This window comes from Sylvia atricapilla, chromosome 6 (assembly GCF_009819655.1).
Source record: "Sylvia atricapilla isolate bSylAtr1 chromosome 6, bSylAtr1.pri, whole genome shotgun sequence".
In the NCBI taxonomy this organism is placed as follows: Eukaryota; Metazoa; Chordata; class Aves; order Passeriformes; family Sylviidae; genus Sylvia; species Sylvia atricapilla.
The window spans coordinates 44,366,290-44,390,938 of NC_089145.1; the positions used below are offsets into that span (position 1 = coordinate 44,366,290).

The 24,649-nt window shown below is 52.4% G+C and overlaps 1 protein-coding gene across 1 annotated transcript; it reads right to left on the reverse strand.

Annotated features, from left to right (window-relative positions):
* Nucleotides 1-229: 229 nt before the first annotated feature.
* On the reverse strand, nt 230-22,021 carry AMN (amnion associated transmembrane protein). Its single transcript, XM_066321742.1, is given in 19 exon segments — nt 230-521; nt 784-886; nt 2,956-3,062; nt 3,064-3,131; nt 3,863-4,049; nt 4,964-5,046; nt 6,100-6,138; nt 6,141-6,185; nt 6,188-6,206; nt 6,287-6,351; nt 6,354-6,423; nt 7,876-7,929; nt 7,931-8,020; nt 8,023-8,113; nt 9,570-9,615; nt 9,618-9,663; nt 19,617-19,661; nt 19,776-19,894; nt 21,961-22,021. Coding segments are annotated over 19 exon segments (1,434 nt in total). The 3' UTR covers nt 230-425.
* Between the last annotated feature and the right edge of the window lie 2,628 nt (nt 22,022-24,649).

The following is a 24,649-nucleotide window of genomic DNA, read 5'->3' on the forward strand; positions in this document are numbered from 1 at the left end:
CCTGAAGGCTCTGGATCACATTCTATAACGTGGTTGAGCACTGAATTTCTGTCATGCATCCAGGAATGCTTCCTTCAACCTGCTGTGTGCCCAGCATGGGGTGCTGAGCTAGACCCCAGCTTCTCTGGATGCCATCTGAGACCCAAATCTCAATGCTGAACTATCTAAAAAAAAACTGACACCTGCAAAATACAGTTTAAAAACCAGAAGTAACACCAGAGAGGCCATGTCCATGTGACTGAGTCCCAACAGTGAAGGTTTGCTAGGGTTTCCTTCACTACACAGACGCTTTTATTCGTGTGGGATCTGCTTCTGGCTTAAATCCCACCAGGAGTGCTATGAAGGACTGTGAGGGGCTGTGAAGGCTGGAGAGGTAGTGGTGTCCCTAGGGGAGTGGTGTCTGCCCCCAGCATGAGTCCACACCATCACGTCTCTGTCTCACTTGCATCGTACAGAGGGTTGAGATAGAAGACCTGGAGATCTTTAGGTGTCTCCTGTCCAAGATCAGCATCTGGAGGCTCCTGCAAAAGCAAGGGAGGAAAAACAACCGATGGGGAAGAGAAGCAAAACCCTCGGCAAAGCCCACCCAGTGCCGAGTCCCCACAGCAGTTGAGAGGCTGGTGACCTGAGGGAGAGCAGGAATGTCCCACAGACCCCTCCTGGCCAGGGGGAAACAGGGCCCCTGTCATGGTAACCCCAAGAGGCTTTCAGGAGTGTCATGGCACCCTGCAGCTCCTGCCCCTGGCCCCAAGCACCCCAGTGTCCCTGGCAGTGCTGACTCACCACATTGAACACGGGGTTGTCAAAGCCTTTGTCACTGGCTGGTGCAGGTGACACTGGGTCCTCCAGCCTGTCCCAGGACCGGGACAGGCGCAGGGCAGGCAACCTGGGGAGAGAGCTGGACATCACCATCCACAACCCTCCCATCCCTGCAGCTGCCCCAGCTGAAACCCTGCGGCTTTAAGAGGCGGATGGGAAAACATATGGGGAAAAATGTCAGGCTGTTACTGAAATGGGGTATCTGTACCTTTTCCCAGGGAAAAAACCGCTGTATCCAGCTGAAATCATTAAGCATGGGGATCTGGGACCTGCATTCTGGAGGGAGGAGTTTGTAGAGGCAGACAGCTCTAGCACAGGCTTCACTATGGAGCAGTCATTCCTTCCCTGTGGCCTAAATGAATTGCCACAGAGCTGACACCTGTTCCCACTGCAACCTCAACAAGTACTAATTACTTTTATCATGTTACAATTTTTTTCATCTTAATCACCATCACAATTTTCATTATTTTCTTCATTACTTTATCCTAAGGGTCCCAGTCACTGAGCACTCCCCTGCACTGGGCACCTCCTGCATGTGGGCTCAGCAGCAGGACCACACATGTCACCTCAGGAGCTCTGAGGGAAGCTCTGCCAGGCTCCTTTCAGTGGAAATAAGGGGAACCTGCAGCAGGAGTGGGACAGGCCCAGCTCTGTCTCCTGCAGCTACACAAAATTCCCTCCTGCTGCTGACAGAGCTGGTTTCAAAGGCCTGTCCAGCATCCAAAGAAACATCAGTGAAAGATAAATCATCAAGTAGCAATTACGAGTCTGGGAGTTTATTTAGAAATTAAATGAAGGCATGGGGTTTACTGCTAGGAAATATCATGTCAGCATGTGTTAAGCAGCAGGGCAAGTGTTCCTGGCCAGGGCCACTGCTGCACAGTGACAAAATCCCAGGGGAGGAAGCGGGAGGGAACAAAAAAAACTGTCTTTTGAGCCTGTGACACCGCAGCACCAGGGAGCTCAGCCCCCCCTGGCAGAGGTGCACTTTGCACATGCAAATTTAAGAAATTCCTGGCCCCTGGTTATGAAATGTGTAAAGTCAACCCCATTTGCCCACAGCTGGGTAAATGAGACAACCCACAGTGGCTCAGCAGGTAGCCAGTAAACCCTGCAAAACCCTCCATGTGAAGGTGGGTGCATGTGGGAGGAGCAGAGGTGGGTGCCCCAAGTACCTGCAGTGGGCACTGCTGGGATGCTCTAATCACTGCCAGGCTCCATCTCCAAGTTGTGAGGGAAAAAGATGATGGAGAAGGGGGTATTTCTGATTAGCTCCCAGCTGTGGTGCCATCAGGTGCACCCTCCAGCCCTCCCCTGGGACCTGCACTCTGTACTCCATGCTGTGTGAACAAGCAATGCACCAGAAGCTGCACTTGCTTTTGGATGCTGTCTCTCCCTTTAACAGTTATGAAGCTCTGGGATAAGTGTTTTGCATTATTTTGATGCATTTCTATCAAGCAGCTGGCAGGTTCAGTCCTCCCCTCCCCGCAGGGCTGCAAACTAAGGGTGCCAAGGAACAGGAGATGTCACCAGGCACCACGACCAGGCTGTGCAGAGCTCCAGCAGAGCTGCAGCAGCCCTGCTCCACCTGAGCACAGTGCACCCTGCCAAGAGGCAGCTCCTCCTGGTCATGGAGGAAGAATGAAGCAACAGTCCAAGAGTACAGAAGTGCCTTTCAGCCACCTCACCTCCAGTAAACCATGAGGAGCAAGGACAATTTTTTAAAACTGACACAGGGCAGGTTTAGATTAGATATTGGGGAACAAACACTCACTGTGAGGGCAGTGAGGCACTGGCACAGGTTGCCCAGAGAAGCTGTGGATGCTCCATCCCTGGAAGTGTTGAAGGCCAGGCTGGCTGGGGCTCTGGGAAACCTGGTCTAGTGGAAGTGTCACTGGCTATGGCACGGGGTTGGACCTAGATGATCTTTGACGTCCTTCCAGCCCAAACCATGTTGTGGCTCTGCGAACAGCAATGTTGGGGGTAGCAGGCTGCCAGGCCATGCCCCTCTCCCTGGGAGCTCTGGGCAGCACCATGTGCCCCTGTGTGCCAGGCTGGAAGGACAGCCTGGGCTGGCAGCTGCTCTCAAGCAGAGACAGTCTGAATATTTGCTGCTGGCAGAAGGCCCATCCCTACCTCAGCTTTCCCTTTCTGTAGAGAAAGAGGATCCCTCCAAGGAGCAGGAGACTGAAGAGTAGCCCCATGACCGTCCCCGCTGTGATCCTGCTCACTGGGGGGCTCCCCCAGTTGCCCGCTGGCAGTGCTGCCAGTGGCCACTTCCATTTTGCTGCTTGAAATGCCGAGAGCTTCACCTGGGAAGAAACAGGGATGAGGATTATACAGAGGAACACATCCCCCACCCATGGCAGAAGGAGCCTTCAGCTGGGTCTGGCTCTGCTTGTCTGGTTGATCGCCCTTCCCTGGGAACAGGGATGGGATTCACCAGTGGATGGACCCAATGAGGATAGACCTGTGGGTCTGTCACCCACACAGTGACCACCAGGTCGCCTGGCTGTGACCTGTGCAGCCATCAGCATCTGCCAGCTTCCATTGTCTGCCTCCACCAGCAGCATTCTGGCTGCAGAGCAGCTCTGCAGACAGGACCTGGGGGCCCAGGCAGGCACCAAGCTGGTCATGGTCAGACATGGCATGGAAGCACACTGGTATCCAGGCTGCTTGAGGAGCATTGCCAGCAGGGCAAGTGAGGTGACCACTCTGCTCTGCCCTGCCCTGCTGATCCACAGCTGGACTGCGCCAGGCTCCTCTCAGCAGCACCCAGTGACAGGGCAAGAGGCAATGGGCAGATACTGAATACAGTAAATTCCACTTAAACACCCATATTTATGTAAGTATATAAAACCCTGGTCTACTGAGAATATGGTGAGTGATGGAGACAGGTGGAATCTCCGTCCTTAGAGGCATTCAAACCCCATTGGACATGTGGGCTGCTGGCAAGGAATAGAAAGCTCTGGATGGGTCTGAAAGCTCAGCAGTGGTCTGGATGCACCTGCAGGGGACCTGCTGAGGAGGACAGGGGCGTTACCGTGCTGTGCTATGCTCTCCATGATGTCTGCTGCCAGCTGCTCTGCTGCAGTGCCCGCCTGCACTCCTGCTCTGTCATCAATCAGCACAATTTGGATGAGAGGAGTGGCACTTCGGGACATGATGTCCAGGAAGGTCTGTGCTTTGTGCACCTTGGATATGGCCATCTGCACGCCAGCGTATTTGGGCTTTCCAAAACACAAGGAGACACGTAAAGCCCGTGAGAGGCTAAGCACAAATTAGGCACATCACCAGACAGCTACGATGGGTGCAGCTACAAGGCCCAGCTGAATCTTCATGTGAGCCCCACCCTATCACAACAGTGCCATTGCATTTCCCAAAGGAGAGGCTTGTACATCCCCTCTCTCCCAAGCTGTGACCAGCACCCAGCACACAATGAGCCCCCATGGAGGAGAGCACACTGAGAAAGCAATTTCATGTATCACACCCATTAAAAAGCTGTATTAAGACATGTGGCTGTGAGGAGGGCAGGGCAGACAGCTTTCAGCTCAGGATCAATAGAGCAATATTCTGGTATCGAACCCTCCCAGTGCAACGCAGAGCACACCTCCTCCCCCGTCAGCCCCTGGCAAAGAGGAGAGATGTCATGCTGTGTCTGACAAGCAGCAGCATGAAGTGATGCTCTGTAGAGCATCTGAGAGCTGACCCAGTGCCAGTCACCCAGCCAGTGCCTGCCAAAGGGTGAATGGAAAAGCAGCTCAGCATCGGCCAGAGGCCAGGGAATGCCCTGCTGCAGGTGTGCATGATCCCAGCTGCGTGCGCTGAGCTCCAGTGTGACCTAGCCCTGACCTCCCTCATTTTCTAGAGCAGGGTTGCCAGCAATCCCCTCTGCATCCTTCCCCATCCCATCTCATCCCCCTTCCTGCCCTGAGCTGAGTAGATGGTGAGGCTGTGGTGGGGAGCAAGGGACCCACCCCCCACAGCGAGTGGGCACAGGGGAGGGTGGTCCTTGCTGTGGTGGGGAGTGAGCTGTACCCTTGCCCACCTGCCCAGCCCAGACAGTCCCACATCAAGTTACTGGCAGATGTGGCCAGTGGCTTGTGGTTTCATTATCCCCTCCCAATCTGACAGACTGATGTACCTGCCTCAGCAGCTCTTGGATCAATCTGTCCTGGTACTTCTGCAGGTCAAAATCCGGAGTGAAATCCAGGTTAATGATGGCCCCTGCAGCCAGAAAACAGACAGACATCAAACTGTCACCACGTGTGGGCAGAGAGCAGCTGCAGCAGCACAGCTCTGACTGCCACAAAAGGCACTGGGGACCCTCTGGTACCCTGTGCAACTGGTCTAGCTGGGCTCAGAAAGAAACCTCTCTTGCTGGTCTTTAGTCAGCTGGGTTTGATGAAGTCTTTTGGCTTTCCAACATATTCTGGAGAGAACTTTTCCCTAGAAAGCTTTCTCCCACTTACCCTCTGTGAAGATCTTCATGTCCCTGGTTTTGGGGCTATGAGGCTGTAGTGCACCAGCACTACTCTGGCTTTGGGGGCAAGGCTGAGAGGAGGAACCACCTGCACTCTCTGCACCACTGCACTGCAGTCATGGAGACAAATATTTTCCCGGGGAAAAATACAATTAAGCATTTGTTGAAATTTTAAACTGTCCTAAAGACCTGTAAGGGACTATGCTTTTAGAAGCACGTTGGAGAAACATATGGTGCCATTTTAATGAATTTGGTATAACATACCAAATAATGGATACCAAATAGGTACAGTTGTGCATGAAAAATTGTCCCTAGCAATATTTCATGCAGATTAATGGAGGAGCGTGCATTGCAGAGACAGCGCTGTCAATCTGCATGCTTTGTATTTTAAATGAAATTAAACAAGCTGGCTGCTGGGAAGCTGACATTACAGTGGAAAAGGTGCATTTTCCTCTGCGTATTTTCGGCTGCATAAACTCAGCAGAGCCCTATTAGCTTGACGAGCTGTGACATCCTGACAGGATAAACCAGAAGCAGGGACAAAGGGCTGCGACTCAGAACAGGCTACCAAAAGCCAGGATCTTTTCAGAGAGACATGCTGGGAAGGTGGCAGGATGGGATCTGCACCTGGGACCCACAGATGGTCACACTTTGCAGCAGTGATACAGCCAAACTTCAGCTTACAACCAGCAGCAAGCACTCCCTGCACTCAAGTTTCCCACACAGAGCTAGGGGGAAGCAGGCTGGGACAGCTGGCATGGCAGGGAAGAGGGAATAGGGCCGTGCCCCCCACTCACCACAGACTCCACAGCAGTGACCAAGGGGCTGCAAAGGCTCTGGCACGCTGGCTCTGGGCACTGCCTCCCTGATGCCCTGAGCAGGCTGCACAGATGCGGGGGCCATCCTAAAGGAGAGCAGGGCAGCGTCAGTCACTCCCCCTGCAAACTGCACTGGAGCCCCCAAAATAGGAAAGGGAAGACTCACCAGGGCGTTCCCACAGGCACAGCCAGACTTATCAGGACAGCCAGTGCCTGTCACCTGGAGAGTGCATTGCCATGAAACTGCAGCGGGGCAGAGGGGCCCCCCAGGTACCCAGCCCAGGATGATGGGGTGTTCAGCTCCTGTGCAGGGAAGAGCAGCAAAGCAGGTGAGTATCCCAGGGCTGCTGGACACCTGGTGTCACATCTGATGGCCATCACTGGGCAGTCCTGCTGCAGCCAGTGATGCAGCAGGAAAACTCTGCCAATGCAATCATTCCATCTTTTCCCCTGGACCCATAGAAAAACTGTCTCTTAAACCAAAAAGAATGACAGGGAGATGGCTGGGCCTTTTCTTCTTTTGCTTTCCATCTTTCTGCTCAAAGAATTCAAGTACCAGCTTTTCACTATTGGGAGGAAGGGAGCTGGATCTGAGCTGGTTCCTTCTATCTGAGAAGAATTCTATGTGCTTTGCATCAGCAAAGGCTGAGTTGGATTGACCAGCCTCATCCTGCCAAGTCACCAGTGATTCCCTCACCCACTCTCTGCCACAGGAAGTGTCTCCATGCTCTGGCACGACAGGCAGATTTCTCAGGGCCTGGGGTGAAAATAGTCATCACAGAGCACAAAGTAGGCTGTCTAACAAGGGATAGAGAAGCTCCTAAGGCCAGTTCTTAGGAAATATGCTATGATCATAAAAAGCACCTTCTTCTTCTGTGTCATCACTCAGGCAGCAGCTCCTGCCCTGAAGGACAGCCAGCAGTGATCCCTGGGGGTGAAGATATGCTGTGATGCAGTCTGAGGCCATCAGCAGGGCCAGCATCACTCTGAGCACCCAAGAGCATCCACCTCTCCATCCCTGGGGCTATGTGTGCCTGAGGTGAGTTCCACTGGGGCGCTGCCTTGTTCAGACTTGCCTGGGCACCAACCGAGTCTTATCACTCAAAAAGCAGCTACCTAACGCCTGGCCCCGAAATGGCAGATCCCAGCCAGCGCAGCAGTAGAAATAATAAATAACTTATGAAACGCCTGCCACATCTCCCACTCCTGGAAGGAGCCTGTGTTTACTGCTGCAGCGCCTGTGATCTTCTGCTCCCCCAACCGGGAGGGACAGGGCTCACGGGAGCCTGATTCCCAGGCTGAGGCACAGCAGGCTGCCAGCGCTTCTATAATTATCCCTCCAATCAATTAAAGAGCAGTGCTGAACAAACTGGGAGCTGATCGCTGGGCACAGGCCATGCTAAGGTCGGGGGCAGGAGGGAGGTGTCCCCAGAGGGTCCCCGAGCAGCAGGCTGCAGACACGTGCTGGGAAGGGAGAGACCCCCGGGAGCCAGAGGAGCTGCCATGTGCTGCTGGTTTGACCCTGCATATTGGCCGCTTTTTAAACATGCACCAGCGAGACAGCCTGCGCTCCCACACCGCAGGGAGGGAGGCCATAACAAACTGCTCGATGCGAAAAGCCATCGAGGCCATCCACAGCAGCAGCAGCAGCTCACCAAACTGCAGCCCCACAGGAGTGCCCCATCTCCAGCTGGGCCTTCGCCGGGGCTGTGGTGAGAAGGTGTCCGAGCCAGTTCCTCACCCTCCCCACCTTACCTGGCCCATGACATGGATGCTGCGGAGCTGAATCACGGCCTGCGATGAGTCGGTTGTTCACCCGGAAGGAGGTTTCGGGCGGGAAGATAACATCATCGTAGCGGCACGGGACGCGCTCCTCATCCACAGAGAAGATGGGCCCCGCTCGGACTTCAGCTCCCCGCCGGGAAACACATCCTGCCACAGCGTGGGGTCGAACCAGGCGCGGTGCTCGGCATCAGCGAACCTCACTGTTCACCTGGAAAAGGGATGGAAGAGGCCTGAGCATGACTCAACCCCGAATCCGAAGCCCCGGCAGATGTATCTGGGTTGGTGAAGCAGGCGCTGTGTCCTGAAGGATCTCGCCCTGCAGGCGAGGAGCCAAGGGCTGGCCCTGGCGGCACCCTCATGGCCACACACTGCAGGCGTTTCCCAGAACTTGGCAAAGCTTCCCAGACTCAGGGCAGGGCCCTCAGCCCAAATCCCACATCTGCCTGCAGGCTTCCAGGCCCAGATCCCACAGGATATTTTTTCTCCATTTTTAAAAAACTCATCCTTCTGGTTAAGGAGAAAAAAACATCTGCCTGAATGCTGAGAAACAGCTAAATCTGACAAAACAGGTACAATAATTCATGTCTGTTCCCCAACAGCCTGGCAGGTCTGCAGAAATGTGACCAGCCCCTGTCCCCTGCAGGTAACCCCAAAGCCAGTGCCCCATTTACCTATCAATTATTTAACCACTAACCATTTCCCTGCTGGTTTGTCTCATCATGCAGCACCCTGATTCCTTCTCTCCCTTTCCAGCAGCTGAACTTTTACCAATTCAGCCAGCATGCAGGTACTGAGTGACTGAATTATATGCACTCATTTTGAAATTGTGCTTTAAAGAAGTCCACTTGTGAAAATTGTCCAGAAATGCCAGCTGATTTCAGGGAGCAGGGCATGGTCAGCAGGAAAAGCCCAGTGCCAAGCAGCACAGATGCCAGAGCATCCCTGCTGGGGGGCAAACAGCCCCAAACAAACAAACAAAAAAATATAGGGAAGAAGGATTTCAGAGCGGCTCCAGAAAGTCTTAAGCTACAATCCTTTCTCTAGGGAGACTAATTTAGACTTTTTTCCCCTTTTTTTTCTCTCCTTTTTTTTCCATTCAGGTGCTCTGCTCAAATGCTTCCTTCTCTGAAGAGGAGCTAAAAAGTTACTTGCCGCTGAAAGCATGGGGTAGGTCTCAAGCACCCAGAATACACCTCCCTAGAAAATAGCTTTCAGATAATAGCAGGCACCAACGACACAAACCTGCTGTCTCAGCCAGGGGCTGGAGGCTGGTAGGAGAGGATGTGTGTTTGGGGCCAAAGGTCAGTTTGCTGTGATGGCCATGGTTTGGCTCACCAGTGTGGAAATCCTAACTGGTTTTCTTTAGAAACACCATGGCAGAGAAAATAAGGGCTTTGATGTGGCTACATGCTTAATAGGCAGGGGAAAATACAAACAATATTTGCCTCTCTGCTACAACTTCAAAGGGTTTCCTACTATAATTACCTTTTAGAAGACAGGTGATCTAGGAGGAAAAAAAGATCTGATGTGAGGGAGGTCATCAAAGAAAAGGTAAGTATTGAAGATGAGTGATTCACTTTGCTCTGAGGTAGGACCTTTATAGAGGGATTTGGGCTGAATTTGCATGATTCACCACAGGCTGATGAGGTGCCTGGTTTGGGCACAAAATACCTGAGTCACAGCCTGGATCCCAGCTGCCGTCGGAAGCTGGAATGCTGCACCAGCTGCCAGCACGAATTCTCCGTTCAGGGGCAGGTACTAGATGAAGGGATGCGAGTGTTACTGTCCTGCTGCCAGCCACCCAGGCTTGTAATCAAATAACACTGCTAATTGTTAGGCCTGCCTATTATGCTCATAGTCTCTTTACAGTTGTCAGGAGCTACCCTTACCGTGCCCCATGTAAATGGAAAAGTATCAGCTCCTGGTTTTACAGATGGGGATCCTGCAATGGGAGAGGCAGTTTGACATTAATCTTCCATAACACAGAAAAGCATTCAGAGAAGCAAGAAAAGGAAAAAAGCAGAATAAGCTGTTGACAGTTTCTTCCTCCTCTTGTACACACCCACAGCAGCTCAGGAATAGATTTATAGATGCTTGGTACACCAAAAAAAACAGCCTTACTCTACAAGTGCCAGAGGCCCCTTCACTTAATGGCTTCCCAACTCCAGGGGCTGTGCTTGCCCCACAAAATATAACTCAGGGACCCAGGCTATGCTTGGTACAGCGTCAGGTTGTGAATTCGCACTGAGCACAAGCTCAGGGAAACACACAGTGGCATTTGGAACAGCTTGCCAGAGCCAGACCTTCTTCTTGTTGGGTAGGACATCACCAGCCACATTGCCAGGGTCACAGTACTGACCTGGCTTCAGCCTGGGGCCATTGACAAACCTCAAAAGGCACAGCTCTGCCATGGGAACCTTTCAGCAAGAAACTGTGGCCACCTGGGTCACCAGCCAGCACTGCTAACTCTAAGACAGGCCCTGGCAAATGATCGGCTCAGGCAACTCGTTCACAGCAAACAGGTTATTCAGCCCAGCCCATCTTACTTACATTCAGAAACTGCAGAGGGAAAGTCATGGTTTCTCTCATATTTTAGAGTCAGAGATTGCCTTGATGCTCAAGGCTCTTTCTCTTATTTGATCTATCCAGGTGTTTTAGCATCACTCCCCAACAGGAGCTGAAAGCCCTCCAGGACTGAGTTATGCCAACTTACAGGGTCCTGTGCTCAGGCAGAAAAGTTAAATGGGATTTTAAGGTTTTATCTACTTAATTGGTCTTTAAATATGTATGTAGGTTGGAGAAAGCAAGACTTATGACTGACTGCTGCAGGTGGCCATGACAGCTCTCTGTCCCTGGCCAGTCTTGCCTGAGGATGCTCAGTCCCACTCAGAGGCCACCATGGGGAAGGCATAGGGGAGGTGGACAAGGCAAAAAGCTCATCATCCCCAAACTGTAGGTAGGCATCTGTTACAAAAATGAGTGCCTTGGTGGTGCAGTGCTGTGAAGGCCTTTGCCCTGGTGCCCCTCTTGGTTCAGGAACCATGAGGAGCCAGGATAGAGAGCAGAGGGTGGCTGCCACCAAGAAGAGTCCCACAGTGCTTCTCTGCACCATCTGCTTTGGAGCCAGCAATGCCATACATTGGGCTGGACAAGAGGGGGTGATACTGGAATAACTGAGGTTGGGACAACTGTGCCCCAAGGGTGTGGAGTCTCCTCCCCAGGCAGGAAGAAGCCTTTGCCTATGGACATTGTTCCATCAGACCACAGCCTGTGTCCTGCCATCAGGTTCTCTGAATTTCTTTTTCTTATTACTTTTGAATAGAGAAAATTTGTCCAATATTGAAGCATTGAAAGAAGCTGAAAGGTCTGCCAGGACACAGGAGGTATCATGTCCTTTAGCTGTAGATGAAAAGCCATCAAAACACATCTGTTTTGAGGCTCAGGACTTGGCCTGCATTCAGCTGGGTGAGGGCAATGCTACCAGCTTCAACCACAAAATGTTTGTACTTCACTTCAAGTGCCCTGGCTTGTTTTCCTGTGAGCTCAGACGGAGGAGCAGGCAATGGGACATTTTGGAGCAGTCAGCTGTTGCCCATACTCAGGCCAGTGCCAGCAGCACTCCCAGCCCTGTCTCCAGACTGGCTAAGCCATTGCAGCCTGGAGCCCCTGGGGGCTGCCTCTTGCCCAGTTTGCAGGCTGGCCCCTGCAGCCAGCCGTGCACAGCAGGGCCAGGCAGCAAGGGTGGCCAGCTGCCTCTGGCACCCATCCGAGCTGCTCACGTGGGGCTTTGGATTTGGTGCAGCAGATCCTTTCACCAGCACAGGGTACCAACTCTTTGCAGCAGTCAGCTCTGGGCACTCAGACCCAAAGCTGCAGGGATCTTTGGGTGGAAGGAGAAAATCAGCCAGCAGCTGCTGGTGAGGGGGATGTTTACACAGCAGGACCATGATTGGTCTCTGCTTGGTTCCCAGGCTGCTGAAGTTAGCATTTGTGAGTGTCATGGATCGGGAAAGTCCCTGCTCTCATCCCTCCCTGCCTGACAGCTCTCTCCCCTGTAGTTATCACTTTGACTATGGCCGTGGGTCAGAGCTTCCCAAACACCCTGTGATAACCATGCAGGACATAAGAAGCTTTGTGTCCAAGAGGATTGTTCTTTCAGACCTGCACAAACTAACTAGGGGAGAAGGAAAAACACATCAAGGATTCACATGGCAGGGCTGAATTCAGTATGGTAAGAGAGGAGGTGAGGTTTAAGAGGATAACTTGCTCAGTTAGGGACACAAACAGATGCACAACATGGGTTTCATGACCAAGCATGGTGGTGCATCCTGCACATGCTTGGGAAGGTGGGCAGGTCTGGATGGGCCAGCAGGACACAGCACCTCTTCTGCTCAAGAGAGACCTGGGAGAAATGCGTCATGCCAATATGCCTTATGCTAAATCTGCCTCATGCCTGCAGCGCCTGTGCTCTGGAGACATTGGCCTCTGAGCTCTCTGGACAAGATGCAGCTTCTCCAGCCACCACAGGAGATCCTCCTCCACTGCTGAGGCCAAAACCCCAAGCTGGCTGGATTTCCCAAGCCCAGAGGAAGCTGCTCATGTGGGTGTCAGTGTGGCAGGGGAAATGAGAATGAGCGCACACAGTGTCCCTTCACACCCTGGGACTACCCAAACACTGCAAGCCCAGCCCTGGAATTAAGATGCAACATAACACAATTCAAGACAGGGGACAGGGTCACCTCATCTCCACAAACATGAAGTTCAGGAGAGCTCTGTACTTCTGTTTGGTCACAGGAATTTTTGGGGCTGGACCCTGCAGCTATGGCTCCCTGCCCACTGAGGCAGCCGTGCTGCACATTTCACCACCAGCCCTGCCTGAGATTCTCACCACTGGGCAGCATTTTCAGGAGTGTCTCCATCATCCAGTGGATCTCTGTAAATAATTTGCCCTTTCTTTTTTCCTAACATAAGTTTAAGCATCTCAGCTCACCGCAGTGGACAAATGAGACTCTGGTTGGGCAGTTGTTGTCTACCTTTGGGAGTTTAGTATGGAAATTGCATACAGGTTGGGCCACTTTCCAAGTACATTTTGAACTGAGCAATGACAGTACCAACGGACCAAAGCCAAAAAGCTGGCAGTTTCATCTGCTTTCCCTTCCTTCTGCCAACCTGTACTCCAGGGCCAATTAATATAGCAAGTGCTTAGAGTCCATTAGTCATGTTCCCATCCCTGTTACTGGTAAATCACTTACCTCCTCAGTTATCATTATCAAGTGTAATGACAACTGAAACACAGTCATAATTTTTCTTATCAAGTCAGGAAAACAAAAAACAAAACAAACACCACCCACCCCCCCAAAAAGAACAACAGCAACAACAAAAAACCAAAAACCAAATCCCAAAAAACCTCAAACAAAACAAACAAAACAAAAAACCCACAAAAAAGAAAAAAAAAAAGGAAAGATCCTCTGGGACCAGCCCCAGCATTGCACTACACAGAAAGAATATGTTGCCTCAATGAGTAAGTGAAAAAGAAACTAACCTCCAAATATGAAAAAAAAAAATAGCAAAGTCCTGAGAGATGGCTTTCCAATCAGATGGCCTCAACCAGCCTCTGGCACATTCTGGCTCTGCTTGAGTCACAAGCATTGGGCTGAGATGACTGACAGGAGCACTGTGACTGGCATGTCACCATCATCAGCACAGGAAAAATGCAGCACTTGTGCTTTAACCTGGGTGAACAACACTTGTTACTGCAGCCAGGTCTTCCCCAGCTTTGCTTTATTTGCATCAATGCATTTGAATTCCTTGCTTGGATGAGATGGTGCCACCATCTGATCATTCAACCCTAAGACTACCTGGGAACACTGGGCTCCACAGTGCTGCATCCACGGCTGCACCAGCAGGAGGTCAGCAGCCATCAGCCCCCGGGTACATCCCTTGCCTGGCACCCAGCCCAGGAGCAGCTGTGGCACTCCTGCTGCTGGCCCTCCATTGAAAAACATCACTGGGATGAGATGCAGGTGGCTACTGCTCCAACACAGATTGTAGTAACCACCACAAGCGACAGTGCTCAAGGTAAATGACTTCCATTTTATCTTTCCCCCAGCAATGCCCTGCTGGGGCAGTGGCAGCCCATGGACAGCATCAGGCAGTGGGGGCAGCAGGCGTGTGGGCCCTGCCCATTCTGCCCACAAGGTGGGAACAGCAGGGATCTTCCCAGGCCTGCTGGGGCTGGGGGTCTCTGCACAGCTGGTGGTGGTGCCTGGGTGATATCCGACTGTTGGCTGATACCCCAGAAAGGCACAGGCCAAGTTCACCCACAGGTGAATCCTCTGACAACTCTGGAGCATCGCCAGGGACTCACAGCAGCATTTCTTGGGTTCATTACTGGAGCTTCATTATTCACCTTCTGGTCCGGGTGAAGCTTCACCTGCACCCTCAGGACAGTATCCTTCCCCCCAGCCACACATGCCACCCCACACCCCAGTTGCTGCCAAAGCCAGCCTGTTCCTTCCATGGCCCTCAATCCCACAGCAGCTAGTACAGGTCCCCGGCAAGGCAGGATAACCTCCTGCCACCCCAAGACCTCTGGTGAGCCGAGAAGGGTCACCTGCTAGAGTAGTACTTTGCTGCCAAATGACCTCTCTGCCCAGGCATATGGTCCCACAAGGAATGGGGCTTCAGCTGCCCAAAGAAACCAGGCCAGAAATGCAGCCCATATCCACATGAAGCTCTTGCTCATGCAGGCTGGTGCAGCACGCCTGGGGCACAGAAGCTGGTGGCTGCTGTCCATGGGCCCCACCAGTGATTGTGGGGGATGCCCACAGCCCTGCTCTGATCCCAACCATAGCTCACACCTCTGCTTCTGACCCAGGGCAGGCGGGAGCACAGGCACAGGAGCGGCGTGCCAAGGGATATCATTTTCCAGTGTCATCCCCTGCAAGCTAACGAGGTGCTTGGCTGCTCTCCCCCTGCCCGTGTCCCTGCCTCCCCTCCTGCCCAGCAGCAGCTTGCAGCAATGCCATGCTGTCATTAATGCCAGAGCCGGCTCCTGCAGTGTCCTGCTCCTCACATTTTAGGTTGTGTTTCAGCACAGGGGGTCCCCACAGCATCTGCCCAACCTGGCCTTGCCACTACAGCCCCTGGCACCGAGGTGGCCTGGTACATCAAGTTCCCAACACATCAAGGTCCTGCCCATCCCTACAGAGAAGCCACAGCCACTGGCCATCCCCCACAGGTGCTGGCTGGCACAGCACCTGCCAAACCACCCCCCAGCGCCCAGTGAAAGCCATGGGAGGATAAAAAAAAACAATGGACCCAAAAAGCCCATTACTTGATTGAAAATCCCCAGTACACACTTCTAGCCAAACAGGTTCGGACAGTGTACAGAAATCAGGTGTCATAGGGAAGCCCCTTGGGTAGCTGAAAACATTGAGCTGTGGATGCAGAAGACACAGAGAGGCTTCAAACCATTTGCCAAATCTATTTCAGATCAGTTAAGCTCCTTTTCCTGAAACTTTCCTCTACAGACAAGGTCAGAGAAAGCCGGGAAGAGGCTCGAGGTGTGAGTGGAGGGGGCCATGGCCAGCACTGAACGGATGGCAGACGGTCCATGGAGCAGCTTCCCAGCCAGATGGGTTCCAGCATCCGCTACAGCCCAGGATGCTGGCAAGCTGCTCTGCTCATCACAGACTTTAGTAACTCCTCCTGCTGGAAACCAGCCTGAAATGAGCAAATAGACTAGGGAGATGAGTGTAAATGGCTGCTTTACAAAACTCCTTTCCTAGCACACACCTTCAGTGTCAATGCTGACACAGAAAGACTGCAGGATTCCATCTTGGAATTACGTGCTGGCACACGCTCCCCTTAAATTTTTTACCTTCATCTTAGGGGAAGGAAAAATAATCCCTTTTCTGGTTGTCTCATTACCCTGCTGTCTGGGAAGAGGTGGGGGAGGGAGCACCGGTGCCTGGGACTAGCGTGAACTGTGGCAATTCATTAGAGCCGGTGCCCCTGGAGAGCAATTGGCATTTCAAGATCAATCTCTGCCAGGAACCGAGCGGGAGCATCCTGCAGCAAAGCCGAGTACATTCTGCTCTCGCAATTAGGCAGCTAAAAATATAAGGCTGGGGGAGGTGTCCCTGGTCAGACCCCAGTGCCCCACACACTCCAAACCCTTGCCCAGCCCTGCAGCCCCTCGTGGAGCAGGCAGGGAGGGGGTACGGACAGATGTTGCCCCACAGCAGAGCTCAGGGATGGGGCAGAGGTGGAAAGGTGATGTCAGAGCTGCTGAATAACTCCAGACAGTGTCCTGACCCTGGGGTCCGAGCAAGGCTGCTCAGCCCGTGTGAATAACCCAATTCCTGCCACCCCAAAAATAGAAGCAGCAGCATCCATCCCTGGCCTGCCTGTCAGTGCTGGCTGGCTCAGGCACAGACTGCACAAGGGCTGATGTTACTGGGGCAAACACCAGGCTCACTGCTGCAGCAATGCCCTGGCCTGGCTCCCTTTGGAAGCACAGCCATAGCCAGAGGGTCCAATCCCCCACAGGAGTCTTTTTCCACCATCAGGAGACAAAGCCAAAGTCTGCCTATCCCTGGAGCACCCATGCCAGGCATCATCACCTCCATTTCCATCTTTTCTGCACATTTAGTCTCAGGCACCTCCAAAAGCTGGATAAATACTGATCTGCATCTTTAGGCAGCTAAATACCATAGAAAATCCAGCCTAATCACAACGGTTGTGCATCAAAGCCACTTACGCTTAAGCTGGATCTGGATTTAGTGTGTGACTGAATTAGGGATCCATTTGAAACTTCAAATAACCACTGAGCTGGGTGCTCAGTGAGTGAGCTCTGAGCAAGGAGGAAGGCTCTGTGCCCCAACAGCCTCCTCCCAAGAAGGCATCTCCCAGCACTTGGCTGGTGCCCACATGGGATGGATGGGGAGGGATCTGCAAAGCTTGGCTGGTGCCCACATCAGATGGATGGATGGGAGCTGGAGAGTTGACCATATGGAGGTGAGCTTTCACATAAATGTCTAGGAGAGGAGTGATGGTGACACATGAGGACTGCCCAACACTCCACTCAGCTGGGGAGGGAGAGCTCATTCTGTCCCTCCACCACCAGCACCAAGCATCCTCCCCTACATTTGCCCTACATTAGCAGGCACTATCTTCATGAAAGTCACTGAGAGCCTAATCCCTCCTCAGTTGTGAATTTCCTTCTATGCTACTATAGCAAACAACATTCTGCTTTTTTCTTTTTTGGCCAAAGGCTGTATAGCATCTCCATGGTGACTCTAAAGCTTAATGTATTCTTGCTGATTTAAGTGATTAATGCTCCAGCGCGTGTGGCTGGCAGCTGAACAGGTGCAGCCCAGTCTCTCTGCAAAAAGCCTCATGACCAATTCATTTTCTAACCAGCTGGTTGCCAAATTTCATGCCATTTGTATGAGTGGCAGTCCAGCTCAGGTGGTAGGTTTCATTCCTTTTTCATCCCTAACCTTGGCAGTCTCTGTATCACCTGATGACAGCAGAGCACAGTGAACACGAGGGAAGTGCCTGAGTTGAAATTAAAAAGAAATATTAACCACCTCACTAAGAGACATGCTGGGACAGTTCACAGGGAATCTCTGGGGCAGTGACAGTCAGAAGGAAGGTGTGAGCTGCAGTACAGGTTATAGGCAGGGTTAACTGCTCACCTGCAGTGCAATTCAGTGCAGGAGGGGAGCAGTGCCCTCACAGCACATGTGATGCTTCATTCCCTCATGGGTCCCCTAGCAGTCCTTCCCATCTGCACAGCAGTAGGACTATAAAATTCACTAACCCTGGAGCCTGTGCAGCTGCCTGCCAGCAGCAGGGGCCCAGAGAAACCTCAAGGCAGCAGAGAGTCCCCAGGGGCTCCTGCCAGCACTCTGGATCCTTTGATTGGGATGAGCCAGGGGTCACTGGGGCACCCTGACCCATCCCTCAGTCACAATAGGAGCCATCCACCGGAGCGGGGGGCAGGGCCATGGATGTTGTTTTGTGCTGTGCAAAGGTTGTGTTGATCTCCCTCTCCTCAGGCTGCTCAGCTCCGCTCTCCAGCTCGGCTGAGGGAGGCTCAGCCGTAATGACTGACGCTGCTCTGCAATTATGCACTTTGCAGGCCTCTGATGAAAGTACTTTAGAAATATTATACATTCATCTGTAAGTAAAATAAAATCTACTGGAGTGGTATTTTGCTCTTTTCTTCTCTGGGTAAATTCCACATCATTTATTACATTATATTTGTACGTATTTCCCCAGTACATTCTTCCCTTCAAAAATCCATATTTAAAATGCCATATAAATAAGTATCTTCTCCAAATATTTGTAGAGGGATTAAATGTGGCACATGGCGTTATTAAAGCATCAAAACTATTAGTGTCGTAGACAGCCTGAACAAATTACACCACATAAATTTCAAGGGCTTCTTCAAATTTAATGGCCAATAAAAAAGCAAAGCTGCCCTAAAACCAAGAGAAGAACTCATCCACAAGCTCATCAGGTCTAGAGGAGGAGGTTTTCCAAACAGGATCCAGCCCACCTCTTCCTGTCCCAGCACTGAGAGAGGGCTCCACTGGTGACCCAACCCCCACTGGCAGGTTGGGGCAGTGGGTTTGCTTTTCCCTTAAATCTTCCCTGTTAAATTTTACCCTCCAAGTGACAGAGATTGAGGGCCGTGTTTTCCATGGCTGCCTGTCAGCCTGCTCTAGGGCAGAGTTCCTCATGTGGGGAAAAACCAGGTTCCTCAGAAACCCCACCGAACTGAGCCCCCACAATCTTACATCGCTCAACACACACATTTCAGCAGGGTGTCATGCCCCTCCTGCTGCAGCTACACTGATAATAACACAGAAAAATATAAAAGCCAATGGCACTTGAAAGAAAATTTCTCAAGCAACATTTTGGGATTTCCAGAACAGTTTGTTTTCATTTTGAGATATTTTGATGTCAGCTTCACTTAGCCTCTGCCCAGGCTAGTGCCTGCTCCGTGTCAGCAATGCTGTGGGCTGGTGCTCCTCAGCCAACTACTGCCAAGCTCTCCATCACATGGAGGGGGCTTTATCCCTCCTTTGAGGAGGAAAAATCAATCTCTTTCAAATGAAATTGGGGTTTGCTGTACTCTCTTTCACCTCCTCTAATTTAAAAAAAAAAAAAAAAAAAAAAAAAAAAAAAAAAAAAAAAAAAAAAAAAAAAAAAAGTGCAAACCAAAAAATCAGCAAAACCAGAAATGGGCTTTTTGGTTCCATGGTTCCACAGAGAAACCCAGGCTTCTGTAGGACTCTTATCCCCTGCCCCAACTGCGCCATCCTTGGTCTGGCTGACCATGGAGGAAAGTGTCAAAGTCCATGGAAAAACTTTAAACTGACAAGAGCAGTAGGACAATAGATATTAGGAAGAAATTCTTTACTGTGGGTGATGAGACACTGGCACAGGCTGCCCAGAGAAGATATGGATGTCCCATCCCTGGAAGTGTTCAGGACCAGGTTGGACAGGACTTTGAAAAAGACCTGGTCTGGTGGAAGGTGTCCCTGTCCAAGGCAGGAGATTGTGACTGATGACCTTTAAGGTCCATTCTAATCCAAATCATTTTATGATTCTGAGGAGGGGGGGACAGAGGAACGAGCTCCAGGGCTGGCCCTGCCCTTGCTCACCCGCTTACACCTCTGCACATCATGCCTTACCATGTCTGTCAGCGCGTGGGGAGACCTGACGAAGACTGAGACAACCTGGAAGAAAAGCAAGAATAAAGCATGCTTTGGCCTGTCAGGTAAAGGGGCTTTTCCAATGCCTGACAATGTTTTGAAAAAACAAAAATAAAAATAAATTTAAAATATCAATACCTTGTCCTTCTCAAAGCGAACCACATCCCTGGCACAGGGGACTCTGCCTTTATCCCAGTTGGAGGCAGTTTCAAAATTGGTGTTGGGGATCCACTGCTTGTACACGGCAGTGGTGGCAGCTGGGAGGGAACAGAAAAAAACCAGTTTAAACCAAGTCCATAGAAGGCACTGGGAGCCTGCTCTGGGATGTGCTTTAGGATGGTTTGGCATTTTTTAGGCCAGATTTGGGGATTTTCCACCCAAGAGCAGCTCCTGCATTGTCCCAGCTGAGCAGTCACAGCCCTTCTCTACACGGGGGACTTTTTTTTTGGCTGGGTGAGGTTTTAGCCACCCAGACAGGAAGAGAAGCAAGAAACAACACTCAGCAGGCAGGAAAGTGTCCTGCAGGCAGAGGGTGAGAATAACATACACCTGGTAGTTAAGCAATCCTTGCAGGGGGATTTGTTGTCTCTCAGAATAATTAAACAAGTAAAGATTCCTCAACCTTCAGTTTCCAGAAGGTGTCGAGTAAGCATGGAGAGCTGGGATCCCACTAAGACAGGGCAAGAGAAGAAAGTGCATTTGCTATGGGACACGTAGCACGAGTGCGGGCTGGTTTCATGTGTTTGGAGCTAGAGGGGGAGGATTAAATGGTGTATTTCAGCCTGAGGTGTAAACATGTTGGGAAACAGGGCTCTTCCCCTTGGGTTTTCCTAGGACAGTGGCAGTCCTGCCCTTGGGGCCCCACAGGGATGAGCCTGCTGGTCAAGGACAGGACATGGCAGAGGGGGTTTTCACTCTGGCCTCTCTGGCTGCACAAACACAGTGGAGCAGCCTCCCAACCTGACATCGTCCAGGCTTGGCTGGGAGATGCATGTTCAGCTGAAGATGAATGAATCTCCAGCAGCCTGAATTAAATGGCTTCAGGCAAGTGGGTATGAGACAGAGAAGAAAATGACAAAACCCCACTACTTTTTGCCGTTTTAATGGATCATCTTTTCTGCAGGAGAAAGATGCACGAAATTACAAAGGATGTAGAGAGCCCGTGTGGGAAGGGACTGGGGCACTGGAGAGGGAAGGGCGGCCCAGCCTGGGGCAGGAGGGGGGCTCTGCGTGACTCCAGCTGACAGAGGAGCGCGCACAAAGCCTGCGCCCGGCTACTCCGAATGACGGGCCTGCGATGTGGCTGCAGAGACTCCGTCAGCACACGAGGATCACCCTGAGGTGTTATTTGCGCTGTTGTACTCTGCCAGGGGCTCTGCTGAGACCACTGGCTGTAGTAAGCCATCTCCAGGATGAACAAGAAACGGCGTATTTTTCACCAGAATGGAAGTCCTGGAGCCCAGGTACAGGGCGCAGAGGGGGTCCCCTGCCTCATGCCCGGCTGAGGGTGCCTGAAGGAGCCCTCAGGCAGAGCCAGCACACCCGTGCCCTGTCCTCTTTAAAACCCTCCGAGACGGGAAAAAACATTACCGGTGGTGAGAAGTGGAGCCAAGCAGCTGCTCGCAGTGTTGTGGGCATAAACACGTTGCTGGCTCCGAGCAGAAAAGAGCTTAAGAAGGAAAAAAAAAAAAAAAAAAAAAGGCCCCTACACAGTACTGGCAAGATGTTCCGTCCTTGCTGCGGTTCCCTCGTGTCCCTGCCGCCTCGGGAATGGAGAGGTCAGAGCTGCAGCCGAGAGGCTCGGCCGCCCCGTCACACAGAGCCTCCCGTCCCGCAGGTCAAGCGAGCTCAGGGCCGGGCACAGCCCCGACACGGCTCCGGCTCCCACCCGGCTGCAGCAGCGGCTCCTCGGCCGGAGGCTAATCCCTCCGTCCCATGCAGCAGCGCCCTGCATTCCTGCACCCTCCCCAGCCCTGGAAATATCAGTGTGCTGTTTATCGGCCCTGTCTCCCGGGAAGCGCAGTCCTTGAACATCAAAGACACATGCATATTCAACAGGCAGCGTGTCCTGCAGCGCAGCGCTGCTGACTTCAAATGAGAGGCTCGGCAGGCTCCGCACGGCTATCCCAGCCTCAGTCAGCCCCCTGCCTGCCTTCCCCGCGTCCGGCTGGAAAAGCCTTGTCCCGTTTGCCTGTCAGGTACGCTGTGAGTGACAGAGCCTGCCGCTCTGCCCCGCACCAGGCTGTGGGCAGCACACGCGAAATGCGGAGGTCGCCCAGCGTCACCTCTGCTCGCCCGGCGGCCGGGCCCTGCGCCTACTCACCAAGGAGCTGCAGGACAGCCAGGAGGAAGAGCAGGCGCTTCATTTCCCAGCCAGCTGCCATCCTGGGCTCCCCGATCCCTGCCCAGCTGGACCTTGGGACCTTCCCGGGGCACGTGATGGGCTCAGCCCGGGGAGGCTGCAGGGAGTTAACACGATGGGAGGCAGGTTTCTTCCACCATGAGCCTCAGCCTTGCTCTGTTCCAGAAGCTGCTTCGTGCTCCTTTCCCAATCTCCCTGTTTCCTTGGGAGCGTAGGAGAGCCACCGAGGAAGTAGCTGGGGAGGCAAGAGTGGGGCTGTCCCCAGCCTGGCCCACAGACCTCGCCACCCACACTCCCCCCACCCAGCCAGGTCCAGCTGAAGGATGTTGGGGTGAACACGCTGCATGCACATCCCACACCACTCTCCCCTGCTCAACAGCGGCTACCCCGTAATTACTAATAATGGCCTCCATGTATTTTCAATTAGCTGTCTTGGAAGGGAGCAGCTCCCAGCCAGGACTCGTAATTGTACTTTGGCCACCAGCTGATTTGATCATTATCCAGCAGCGGCAGCAGAGCCCCACGCTGCGCCTGTGGCAGCTGCTGGGGGCTGCTGGCAGCAGCACCAGTGCATGGGGACGGGGCAGGAGGGGGGACTGCACCACCCCTGTCGTCTGCCACAGCATGGAGCAGCGCCAGTCCAGCCTCATGTCTTTGCCAAGGGTGTCTTAGGGGCAGAAAAGGATGAGGGGAGTGCATGGGTGGTGGCAGAGGCTCATGCCCAGGAGAGAGCTGTGGGGCTCAGCTGCCCTCAGCTGACTGGTACCACCAGGGCAAGGGCAGAAGATTGGTGAATGCAGGGGTTTACTAGAGGCCAGGAAGAGATGGAGAAGTTCTTGGAAGGGTCATCCAGTGCAAGGGTCACAGACCATAAGAAGCTCTCACCTGACGCCAGCAAGGATTTAGGAGTGGGAAGCAAACCACCCCCCATCCCACAATTCGTACTCCCCCTGCTTCCTAGCTTCCAACTTGGCAGACAGACTGAGGTGCCAGGAGAGAAAACTCCTTTAGAGCTGCAGCTCTAAGCTTGGGCATCAGCCAAAACACAGTCAGCACTTTCTGCCAAGGGAGCTCAATGCTGAGAGATGTCCTCGAGGTGAAGGCTCCTGCACTCTAATTACCACTCACAAATCTCTCCTAGGGACTCTTAGGGTGAATACTGGCTGCAGTGAGATCTCCTGTATTTTAATTGAGAGGGAAAAAATTATAAATCATGGATACTTGGCAATAAGGGTTTGGAGAAAGGACTGCAGTGTGCAGAGGGCAGGTGCATGCTTCTCTGTGGCCTCAGCATCCTGCAGCACAGCCAGGATGGGACAAACTGCTTGTGGGACCTTGTGCAGAGAGCAGTGCCACAGCCCCTGAAATCCAGTGTGCTGAGACATGCTCCACATCCTTAGTTTTAATTCTGTACTCTGCTGATGCTGACTCTCAGTTCTGCTTGTCCCACCAAAGCTGATACTTGATTTTAAATGAGCTGGAATTCATGTGGCAAGCAGGCAGAGGTGAAAAGTCCCCAATCTGCCTGTGAAAACCCTGTTCAAGGATGGACAGTTTCCTGCTCCAGTATTAGGGTAGGACTGGGCAGGGTAGAGGAATGACAGGAATTCCAGCAAAACTTATTACTGGGCCCAGGTGCTCACTGCAGCATCATGAATAACCCAGCCCTTGCTGTGGGTCTCTCCCCATGGCTGGTGCATGCTCCTCTCCATCCCAGCTTTTGTTGTTGCTACTGTCCCAAGAAAGGTGTGCAGGAGGCAAGGTTGGGTCAGGTGGTTACAGGGAAAGTGAAACAAAGTTGAAAGGAAGGAGAAATCAGTCCTGAAAAACTAAAGCAGCTGCCCTGATGCAGAGATCAGCACATTTTACTCCTTGCTTCCTGCCTGTCCTTCTGCTCCCCCATGCTGGCTGCCCACAATGCCCCTGGAGGGGCAAGAACATCACCACCACAGAGGGGAAACAGCATCCAGTGGATGCTTGACCTTCCCAGCATTGAACTATAAATGGGCATCAAAGCCAAAAACACTGTTCCCCTTAGCTAGCCAGCAGAGCCACCTCATAAAGCCCTTCAGGGACATCCAATACCTCTCAGAATTTCCCTGTTATACAACCCCATCTCTCCTCATCGCTTGAAGTTGTATCCTGCAACACAAGGGACTTTCTCCAGTATGACTGCTCAGACCAGCACTTTGCATCTGGAAAGGGAGCCCAGGGCTGAGCACAAGCAGTGATGGTGTGGGCACCAAGCCCCTAGGTGGATGCCCCCCACAAGCACATGCTTCCTGCAGCCCTCCAAACAGCCAAGAAGCAATGGCACCATCCCCAGAAAGTCATTAAGTGAGTGCATGGAAAAATTATTCTGTGGTAACTGTATTGCATGCCATGGCCTCAAACAGAGAGAAGGGAGAAGGCAGAGCTGTGCCAAAAACTGGCTCCAAACCCTCAGTGCTGAAGCCACCCCCTGTGGGAGTTGGGCTGTACCCAGGCACAGAATGTTTGCCAGCCTCCTTGACACAGCGCAGTCTTGCTGAAGGCTGGAATGTGAAGGTAAGCTTAAATAAATGGGGAGAAATGCCTGGCAGGTGACAGGGCATTTCCAGCTTTTATCTGTCTCATGGCTGCCCTTAAAGCAGGCAGCCCCTAGCATCAA